General features: G+C 38.4%; 1 protein-coding gene across 1 annotated transcript; it reads left to right on the top strand.

Annotated features, from left to right (window-relative positions):
* Positions 1–1,962: 1,962 nt before the first annotated feature.
* Positions 1,963–11,325, top strand: FAM240B (family with sequence similarity 240 member B). The gene is made up of 2 exons (XM_040245493.1): positions 1,963–2,208; positions 11,166–11,325. The coding sequence occupies exons 1-2, from the start codon at positions 2,066–2,068 to the stop codon at positions 11,257–11,259; spliced, it is 237 nt and encodes a 78-aa protein (XP_040101427.1). The 5' UTR covers positions 1,963–2,065; the 3' UTR covers positions 11,260–11,325.
* The last annotated feature ends 323 nt before the right edge of the window (positions 11,326–11,648 follow it).

Below are 11,648 nucleotides of genomic sequence, written 5' to 3'. Positions count from 1 at the left end.
TGTCTCTGCTGTCTAGGTTAGGAGAAGGCAATGGCACCCCACTCCAGTACTCTTGCCTGGAAAATCCCACGGATGGAGGAGCCTGGAAGGCTGCAGTCCATGGGGTTGTGACTGAGCGACTTCACTTTCACTTTTCACTTTTTTGCATTGGAGAAAGAAATGGCAACCCACTCCAGTGTTCCTGCCTGGAGAATCCCAGGGACACCGGAGCCTGGTGGGCTGCTGTCTATGGGGTCGCACAGAGTCAGACACGACTGAAGCGACTTAGCAGCATCAGCAGCTGTCTAGGTTGGTCATAGTTTTTCTTCCAAGGAGCAAGTGTCTTTTAATTTCATGGCTGCAGTCACTATGAACAGTGATTTTAGAGCCCAAGAAAATAAAGTCTGTCACTGTTTCCATTGTTTTCCCATCTCTTTGCCATGAAGTGATGAGACCGGATGCCATGATCTTAGTTTTTTAATGTTGAGCTTTAAGCCAGCTATTTCACTCTCCTCTTTCACTTTCATCAGGAGGCTCTTTAGTTCATCTTCAATTTCTGCCATAAGGGTGGTATCATCTGCATATCTGAGATTATTAATATTTCTCTCAGCAATCTTGATTTCAGCTTGTGCTTCATCCAGCCCAGCATTTCACATGATGTACTCTGCATATAAGTTAAATAAGCAGGGTAACAATATATGCCTTGATGTACTCTTTTCCCAATTTTGAACCAGTCTGTTGTTCCATGTCCGGTTCTAACTGTTGCTTCTTGACTTGCATACAGATTTCACAGGAGGCAGATAAGGTGGTCTGGTATTCCTATCTCCTTAAGAATTTTTCACAGTTTGTTGTGATCCACACAGTCAAAGGGTTTAGCATAGTCAGTGAAGCAGAAGTAGGTGTTTTCCTGAAATTCTCTTGCTTTTTCTATGATCCAACAGATGTTGGCAATTTGATCTCTGGGTTCCGTTGTCTTTTCTAAATCCAGCTTGAACTGAAAGTTCTCAGTTCATGTACTATTGAAATCTAGCTTGGAGAATTTTGAACACTACCTTGCTATTGTATGTGAAATGAGTGCAATTGTGTGGTAATTTGAACATTATTTAGTATTGTCCTTCTTTGGGATTGGAATGAAAACTGACTTTTTCCAGTCTGGTGACCACTGCTGAGTTTCCCAAATCTGTGGCATGTTGAGTGTAGCACTTTAACAGCATCATCTTTTAGGATTTGAAATAGCTCAGCTGGAATTCCATCACTTTTACTAGCTTTGTTCATGGTAATGCTTCCTAAAGCCCACTTGATTTCACATCCCAGATGTCTGGCTCTAAGTGAGTGATCACACTATGGTGGTTATCTGGGTCATTAAGAACTTTTTTTTGTATAGTTCTTCTGTGTATTCATGCCATATCTTCTTAATCTCTCCTGCTTCTCTTAGGTCCTTACCATTCTGTGCTTTATTGTGACCATCTTTGCATGAAATGTTCCTTTGATATCTGTAAATGATAGATGTTATTTTTATTCTGTGAAGAAGGATGGAAAGACCATAACATTTATTGGGTGCCTGCTATTTGCCATGCATTGCCTCTAGAGCTTTGCACATACCATCTCATTCTACACACATATACACAGTTGGGAAATAACTGTTAAAGGATAATTTTTTAAGTTAAAATCATGACTCTCACACATATGAGATGAACTAATATCAAATTTTTTACTTTACTTTATTTAATGACAAAATTAGTAAGATATTAAAATGATTTAAGAAGAATTAAAAAAAATATTTAGGCAACATATTTAGGCAACCAAGGCTTCCCTGGTGGACCAGATGGTAAAGAATCTGCCTGCCGTGCAGGAGACCTGAGTGCTATCCCTGGGTTGGGAAGATCCCCTGGAGAAGGGAATGGCTACCCACTCCAGTATTCTTGCCTGGATAATTCCATGGGCAGAGGAGCCTGGAGGGCTATAATCCATGGGGTCACAAAATCTGTAAATAGCAGTGTATGGATTCAAACATCTTTCATCATTCCAAAATTAGAGTGGCTTTATTTGAAGTACTTGGATTTGTTTTTCTTTTTCTTTTTAGAGGATGAACAATCAATACATTCGTCGAGAAGTCTTCTGCTGTGAAACCTGTCATGAGCTCAAAAGCTTCTGGGAGAAGGAAATTAGCAAACAGACCTGTTATCGGGAACTGGAGGAAGATCGTCAAGAAAGGAGTGCCCTGAGAAAGTATGTGAATTGTTTCTTCACTGTTTTTCAAGGGAGATTTCCCCAGAAATATACCAGATACGAAGATGGAGAAGCTAAATTATTTTCATTACCCACTGTCCTAATTATGCAAATGTTGGAAGCGATGTTGTTGGGTCAGTGCAGCCACAAATCAAAAGGAGAACAAGGCTTAGAAGGAAGGTGTTTATTATATTCACAGCTTTCAGAGAGAGTATCGCTGCATGCCATCCAGGGCCACAGGGGAAGCACCAGGTTTTGGCCAGGTGACAGAAGATGAAAGCAAGGGGAAAGTCTAAGCCAGAGCCTTTATTGGCATTTCCAAGGAAAAAACAAGTCAAGGCAGAGTCAACAGCTTAGGATTGGCTAGTTTGAGTAATGCCCAGGAGTTTGGGGATTTATGGGTGGTCTCTAGTTGTCTGGTGCTTGTCCTGGCCCTGGGATGGTATAGAGCAGAAGAAATATGGCTTTATGTATGCTAGAGAGATAAGCAGGTGGTAGGGGCAACAGACTCAGGATTGATTGGCATGCAAAAGAAAGGGCTAGCCCTGGGAAGGGCAGCCTTTCTGTGGCCATTAAGCTTTCTAAGATGTCAAACTATCATAAAATATAGAAAATTACAGACATGATTTATTCATCTACTCATGCCACCATCTATATCAGGATTTCTCATCCTTTTAACACTACTGACATTTAGGGCCTTATAATTATTTGTTAGTGGAGTGACTGTCCTGTGCCTTGTAAGAAGTTTAGCAGTATCCCTCAAAACATTAGATGCTGGTAGGATTCCCCTCCCCCATTGTGACAACCAAAATTATCTCCCAACATTGCCAAATGTCCCCCGGAGGACAGAGTTATCCCTGATTGAGAACAAATGATATAGATATGAACAAGCTTTTTTGGTATAAACAAAATTGAGTTTCTGTTATTTATATCTTAATGAACTGAAAAAAATCTCTTCCTCACCCTGCCTCTGTTGCAATCCCCAGGACACAAGATTATACTGAATTTCAGAGTTAGATCAACAGATGTGTATAAGTGTGAAAGATCCCACCTTTGAGATCCTACATATTAAGATCTGGGGTGTGGAGGATAATGTGGTCTTCCCTTCACTGGCAGTTGAACTTGTTCTAGCTAAAAGAGTCTGCTGAGAGGGGGACATTTATTTATGTGAGAAGACATGTCACATGTGTCAACATTGCCCTGACTAAAATGGCCAGCACTTGCCCTCATGTGTGTAGTGCCTTGGAGCAGACAGATCAGCTCAACTTTTCAGGGACTGTCTGGGTTCTCCATTACTGAAATGGGAATAGCCCAGCCAAGCTGTCTGTTTGCTAAGATGCTCATTTACAAGTGTAATGGCATCTGTGTTCTGAGGGACAACGAGGCATGTGCCTCCATGTTTCTGAGTATGCTGAGCTAAAAACACATATAATCATATGTATTGTGTTGTACCAACAGTAACTTCTTAAAACCCTTCTTCAGCTCCTAAGGGGACATAGCTTCTCAGTACCCAGAGAAATCAAAACAAAATGTCAGAATGTTTATATATTGCTAATGTAACCATATAGTTTGAAACTTTGTCCTAGAATAATTATCTTCCAGCATACACTTGACCAGACCAATGAATGGCATAAACACTTAGGTTCCTATTTCAGCCTCCTGGGTTATGACTTTCCAAAATGCATATATGTAAGTGACAAACACACACATAAGACTAACACTTTTTAAAAAATTTTACCCTCCATTTTAAAAACTGGCAAATTCAAGCCACTGTGCAATCAAGAAATGTTTTAAATGAACGGTAGAAGACAAAAATCTAAAAAAAAAAAAGTCAAAAATTTTCACCAATGCCAGAGCCAATAATGCCTTCTGTTCCCCAGCTGAGCTAACCAGCAAGACCTTGTGCCAGATCTGAGTAGAGTGGAAACAGGTGTTTTACCATGGACATGCTTATTAGCACACGCCTATGGGTTCACTGATGGAGAGGAATGCAGCCAGAGCTGCAGAGAATCCATTTACCCTGGGAACACATGTGAGTTGAAGAGGTCCTGGAGATGAGATCACAAGGCAAAGTGGGTGGTCTCAGAACTAGAAATCATCTTACTATCTCTGAGTCTGGCTAGAAAGAAGCAACACAGCAGGTGTCAGTCCCCTGGAGAAGCAGAAAATGGGTTTGAAATAACTGTTGAGGCAATCTGAGAGAAGTCAAGCGTACTGTGGGAATAATGGACAAATCTGGTGTGTTGGGACAGTCCAGGTATATGTATATCATTTTGTTATCATCATGTATTATGCTCCCTTTTATTTTCCAAAGAATCTCAATTTAGATGATAACCTACATGAACATCTAAGTCTAAATAACCAGGCTGAAACTATGTGTAACTGTATAGTACTTACTTATATGAAAAAAATAATGTTTTAATGCAATAAGTATGACCTTCAAAATTCTTCTTCAGAATTTAGCAGAACTCACAATGTCAATATACATTGAATCTGGTTGACTTGTGTGATGAGAGGGGTTTATTAGTCCTCACCCCAAGACCATTCACCTTCCTCTGTTTTGATTCCTGCTTATTAGTTATGTCAACTATGCTGTGGTTTGGGGTTCTTTCTATCCAATCATTTCCTCCTTCCCCACCCCACCCCTCAGCCCCTGCTTTATTTTCCATAGGTAATTCCTTCAATTATGCTTCTTGGAGGACCCAAACTGACATTTATTTGGGCCTAGCAAGCACGTGATAGAAAAACACTAATTATGTGCCCAGCTGATCTCTGATTCTTAGGATTCTAGTTTAAGATTCACCACCCTCCTCACCAAATCCTGCTTTCTAGTCAAAACTCATACTAAACAAGCAGAATTTGTATTCCTAGATATTAATTACAACTCTTCCACAAATCAGATGAATCTCAAACAATAAATAGTAGGTATTATCTGGTCTCCATTTGAAAAGTGAGGTCAATATTTCTAGGCTTAAGGGAAAAAAAGTTCTCTTCAAGCTTTAATGTCTGTTTTATTACTCTTCTATTGTATCTGACTCTGTATACCAATTTTTAAGTATTATCTTTTTCATTTTGACCTTTCTTACTATAGACTAAAAGTTCCATATACACTTCCATTCACCAAATTACTGAGAGCACAAAGATAGAGAAGCAACACAGTAATGAAAGATAGTGACCAGAAAGGGGCAGTTAACAGTATAGATACTCATAAAACAGGATTTAATGGGGATTTAGGTGGATAGTGGTATCTATCATCCAACTGGTAATATATAGTGATATAGCTACTATAAAAAGTGAATAAATGTGTCATAAACCCCAAATTCCTAAATTCTGTTCCTATAATAAATTAATCATTCCAAATGTATTCATTTGGGTCCTCAAAGAATAGAGGGCAAGATGAAGTTAGATGAGTATGAGATTTATTGGGGGAAGCTCCTGTGAGAGAAAAATGGGAAGCAAGTTATAGTGTGCTGGTAAATATTTAACAACTACTTCTCTGTGGAGTGTGTGTGTGTGTATACTCAACATTCAGAAAACTAAGATCATGGCTTCTGGTCCCATCACTTCATGGCAAATAGATGGAGAAACAATGAAAACAGTGATAGACTTTATTTTGCGGGGCTCCAAAATCACTGCAGATAGTGACTGCAGCCATGAAATTAAAAGACACTTGCTCCTTGGAAGAAAAGTTATGACCAACCTAGATAGCATATTAAAAAGCAGAGACATCACTTTACCAACAAAGGTCCATCTAGTCAAATCTATGGTTTTTCTGGTGGTCATGTATGGATGTGAGAGTTAGACTATAAATAAAGGAGAGTGCCAAAGAATTAATGCTTTTGAACTGTGGTGTTGGAGAAGACTCTTGAGAGTCCCTTAGATAGCAAGGAGATCCAACCAGTCCATCCTAAAGGAGATCAGTCCTGGGTGTTCACTGGAAGGACTGATGCTGAAGCTGCAACTCCAATACTTTGGCAACCTGATGAGAAGAACTGAATCATTTGAAAACACCCTGATGCTGGGAATGATTGAAGGCAGGAGGAGTAGGGGATGACAGAGGATGAGATGGTTGGATGGCATCACTGACTCAATGGACATGAGTTTGAGTAAGCTCGGGGAGTTGGTGATGGACAGGGAAGCCTGGTGTGCTGCACTTCATGGGGTTGCAAAGCTGTACACGACTGAGCGACTGAACTGAACTGATATATATATATATATACACACATATATGTACATAAGTTTATTATAAATTTTACTGATATAAAGACGTGTAACACAAATCTTTACAAATCATAAGAAAATGTACAATGCTTTTTATTACACATTTCATATAGCCAACTGATTCTCATAGCATCTTTCTATTGGCTTTTGCTAATCTTTGTGTCTATAGTCCACCTGTGATTGCAATTCAGCTATGATTTGATGAAATCAGACAAACAATAAATGCTTAATATTTTCAGCTTTGTGGGTCATATACTCTTGTGTTGCAACTATTCAATTCCACCACTGTGTGAAAGTAGTCACAGACAGTATGTCAACAAATGGGCAGGGCTATATTCTGATAAAAGTTTATTCACAAAAACAGGCAATTGGCCAGCTGGATCTCTGAGCAACACATTTTCATGCTCACCACACAAAGGAAAAGTTAAAGCCCCTTTAATTAATGATGAACCTGCATGATACTGGAGCTTCGCAGGTGGCACAGTGGTAAAGAATCTGCTGGCCAATGCAGAAGACGCCTGAGACACAGTTTCAACCCCTGGGTTGGGGAGATCCCTTTGATAAGGAAATGGTAGCCCTCTCCGGGGGATCTTCCTGATCCAGGAATTGAACTGGGGTCTCCTGCATTGCAGGTGGATTCTTTACCAACTGAGTTACCAGGGAAGTCCATGTGTAAGGTACGTGCCCACTAATGGAAAAGTATCAGTTACAAGTTTTATTTCCCCTTTCAAACTGGAAAATTATATCTTTGTGTCATTCATTCTATTTAAAGCTGAAGCAGAATGAGGATGACAACCAATGTCTTTACAGTATTCAGTTCTCTCAATATTTTAATTTTCCATCCTTGGTTGCTAATGCACTTAAGCAACAACTACCACCAACAACAGGCCAACATTCCAAATTCTTTCCATTCTCTCTTGAGCCCATAATTGAGCAGACTTTTAAGTAAGAAGTTTCCTAGAGACAGTTTGGTAATAGATGCCTAGAGCTTTCAAAATATTTATACCCTCAGACTTCCCTGGTGGTCCAATGGTTAAGAATCTCCCTGCCAATGCAGGGGACCATGGGTTCAATCCCTGGTCTGGGAAGATTTCACATGCCTAAGGGCAACTAAAGCCCATATACCACAACTACTGAGCCCACACCATACAACTATGGAAGCCTGCACGCCTTAGAGTCCATGCTCTGCAACAAGAGAGACCACTGTGATGAGAAGCCCAAGCACTGGGACTAGACAGTAGCCCCTACTAGACACAGCTAGAGAAAGCCTGAGCACAGCAATGAAGACCCAGTGCAGTCAAAAATAAAAATAAATTTAAAAAAATTTACACCTTCTCGTTATTCACCTCTGGGAATCTCTTCAATGAAAGTAGACTAGTATATAGAAAGAGTATTACATATTATCATATTCATTTTAGGGTTATTTACAAGACTGAAAAGTAAAGCTGAATCCAAGTTTTCTTTATTCTTTAGTATATATTCTAATTTATCCATAGTAATCATGCACTGCTTTAGCACTGTTATGAGTTGTGCCTCCCACCCTGCAAATTCGTATGTGGAAGCCCTAACCCCCAGTCCTTCCTCAGAACGTGGCTGTATTTGGAGATAGGGCCTTTAAAACAGATGAGTGTTAAAATGAGACTTTTTATGGGAGGTCCCAGTCCAATCTAACTGTTGTCCTGATAAGAAGAGGAGGTTTGATAAACAAAGGGACACCAAGAAGGCACAAACAGAGAAAAGGCCACGTGAGGATGGATTAAGAAGGCCACCTGCATGCAAAGGAAAGAGGCCTTGGGAGAAATCAAACCTCCATCTTAAGCTCCCATCCTCTAAAACTGTGAGACAATAAATGTCTGTTGTTTAAGCCAACCAGTCTGTGTTATTTTTTTCAAGGTTGCCCTAGTAAATGAATGAAAGCATTTATCCAACTTAAGAAACTAACCAAGTGTATACCTTGGAAAACCAGTGTCCTTCTCAGTTAGGCTCCTTGACACACTCTCCAGAGAAAATAGCCATCAACAATTTCTCATATATGTCTCCCCAAAACTTTAGTTTTAATAAGCAAATAAATATGTGTGCTATATTTCTATACAAAATGGGACCTATACAATCTTCACTGTTCTGCAACTTCCTTTTTTAAGTTACTCTATCTTGGAAGTTGTTCTATATTAACATTTTCAGTTCTTCTTTAATGTCTTCTACTATAATGACGTGACAATCAATTTAACCAATCACCTTGAAGAACATTTAGGTTGTTTTTCATTTGGGGACTTTGTAATCAATGTTGCAATAATAATAATACTTATACATATATTTTTCATACATGGATAATATTATGGGATAAGTTCATAGAAATGAAGATGTTATATTAAAGGATGAATGTTTAAAATATTGATAACTATTGCCCTCTTGTCTTGCAAAGAGGTTGTTTTAGTTTAAACTTCCACTCAAGTGTGGGAATGCCAAATTTTACTGTCACTCATACTATGTGTTGTCAAACTCTTAATCACTTTTAATGTAACAGGGGAAAATGGCATCTCACTGTTTTAAACTGAATTTAATTAATTACAAGTTTGGTTGAGATCTTTTCATATGCATAGAAACTAGCTGGATTTTTTTCTAAGGAAACTATATTTGTATATGTATAGTCTGTGCCTGGTAGATTATAGACTTTCTTTTTCTTAATTGATGTATAAGCCTGCATTTCTTTGCCTTTTGTGTACATATCTATGAGTCTAGCAAATGATCAGGATCACATAATCACCACAGTCAAGATATAGAATAATTCCATCACTCTGACAAAAATCCCCTTATGCTTCTGCTTTGGGTCAACCTCTGTACCAATTTCCAGTCCATAGCAACCACTGATCTGTCCTACATCACAATAGTTTTGCCTTTTCCAGAATGTCATAAATGAATTACACAGTATGTAGTCTTTTATGTCTGATTCTTTTCATTTAGCACAATGTACTTGTGATTTCTTCTTCTTGTGTGTATCAATTGTGTGTATCCATTCCTTCTCATTGATGAGTACTTTTCTATGGTAGGAATGTATCATAACTTGGTGATCCACTCCCCCACTGAAGTACATTTAGGTTATTTCCAGGTTTTGGTGACTATAAATGAAGTGCTATAAACATTCGCATACAGATTTCTGTGTGAATATAAATTTCTATTTCTCTTGAGTAAACTCTCAGGATTGAGATTACTGGGTCATATGGTTAACATATGGTTAACTGTGTAAGAAATTGTTTTACAAACTGACTGCACCATTTTGCATTTTAATAACAATGTAAGAAAATTGTGGTTACTCAGCATCTTGACTAATGCTTGGTTTGAGTTTTGTTGTGAAGGTGTTTTTGGTTTGGTGGGTTGAATTTCAGTTTTGCCAGGGAAGGTGGAGAGTGACAGAGTTGGCTTTGTTTTTATTTTGATCATTCTGTCAAGGGAGTGATACCTCCTCGTGGTTTAATTTGTATTTTCCTAATTATATTGAGCATCTTTTATCTGTTTATTTGCCACTCATCCTAATTATGTTGAGCATGTCTTATGGGTTTATTTCCCACTCATATAACTTCTTTAGAAAAATGGCTATTCAAATATTTTATCCATTATATTATTTTCTTATTATTGAGTTTGAAATATGCTTTCTAGAAACAAGTCTCTTATCAGACATGTTATGTGCAAATACTGTTAATGGCTTGTCTTTTATTCTCTTCACAGCATCTTTCACAGAGTAAATGTTTTAATTTTGATAAACTCCCAAATTTTCTCTTCTTTTAAGAATCATGCTTTTTTGTGTTGTATATAAGATTTTTTTCCTGATCCCAAGATCATGAAGATATTATTTTTTGGCTGTTTTGTTGAAGCCTTAGTCTTACTTACCTTCAAGTAAGTGATTCATTTTTAGTTAATTTTGTATAAAATGTGAGTGTGGGTCAAGGGCCATGTTTTTTTTTTTTTTTTTAATATGGATGTATCATGTTCCAGTACAATTTTTCTTAAAAGCTATCCTTTGTGCCAGGTGGCTCAATGGTAAAGAACCTGCCTGCCAATACAAGAGATGTGAGTTTGACCCCTGGGTTGCGAAGATCCTTTGGAGGAGGAAATGACAACCCACTCCAGTATTCTTGCTGGGAAAATCCCATGGACAAAGGAGCCTGGTGGGCTACAGTCCATGGGGTCACAAAAAGGTGGACATGACTGAGTGACTAGCACTTATACATCCTTCCTCCGTTGAGTTGTCTTTGTCCCTAACCAAAAATCAATTGTCTGTGTTTGTGTGTATTTATATCTATACTCTCTATTCTGTTCTACGATCTGTTTGTTCCTTCACTGATGCTATACTGTCTTGATGATGGTAGCTTTATATTAAGCCTCAAAGTCACATGGTCTATATCCTCCAACTTTCTTCTACTTTAAAGTTGTTTTGCTAATCAATTTCTTTTGCCTTTCCATATAAAATTTAGGATCAGCTTGTTGATAGCTACAGAAAAGTCCTGCTGGGATTTTGATTGATATTACACTGAATCCACATATGGATTTCGGAAGGAGTAAATTTTGGAGAAAACTACTCATTCATAGACTGTTCATTATTCTTATTAATTATTTTCTTCATTAATTTGTAAAAGCCATTTGTTTCTCTTAAAAATATTCTTCAGAAGAAAATAAACTTCACTGCACCAGCAGATGCGGAAACAAATGCAATGACCATGAATATTGTTTCTTTTCCTCAGGCTCAGAGAAGAATGGAAGCAGAGGCTGGAGAAAAGGCTGAGGATGTTGGACAATCCTGATGGGAAGGAAAAGCAGGCAAACACTGTGGGCTGAGAGCTTCCTGCCTCATCCACTTCAAAGACAACAAACCACCAAGGGCACTTTTCTAGGAGAAAAAACTAACACCCAAGTTATGTTGACTTACTAAGCAGGACACTCTTTATTTGCTCTCCCATTTGTGAAGGGATTTACATGTGAAACCTCCCCTAGTGCTAATGGGACTCTTTATCCATCTCAATCCTCCCTGTCACAGAGGACAGGATGACCGCCAATGGGATACGAAGCTTGGGGTATCTAATATAAAAATCTCTTGGAATTAGCACTTCCAAGTTTCAAAGATCCACATAATGAAATTTATTTCCACATTTTCTTCTCATTTTGAAATCTGAATATTTTATTCAGGCTTACCAGGGGCAATTCCTGTTTGGGAATCTGGCTTCCCT

Source organism: Oryx dammah, unplaced genomic scaffold (assembly GCF_014754425.2).
Source record: "Oryx dammah isolate SB20612 unplaced genomic scaffold, SCBI_Odam_1.1 HiC_scaffold_1, whole genome shotgun sequence".
Taxonomy (NCBI): Eukaryota; Metazoa; Chordata; class Mammalia; order Artiodactyla; family Bovidae; genus Oryx; species Oryx dammah.
Note: the sequence above shows the minus strand (reverse complement) of the source record. Positions and strands in the feature narration are given on the sequence as shown.

Bases quoted from the DNA above. Each gene is read 5' to 3' on its own strand.
- FAM240B (XM_040245493.1), top strand. From the start codon at position 2,066: ATGAACAATCAATACATTCGTCGAGAAGTCTTCTGCTGTGAAACCTGT. The intron at 2,209-11,165 runs GTATGTGAATTG...TCTTTTCCTCAG, and splicing joins GAAAGGAGTGCCCTGAGAAA to GCTCAGAGAAGAATGGAAGC.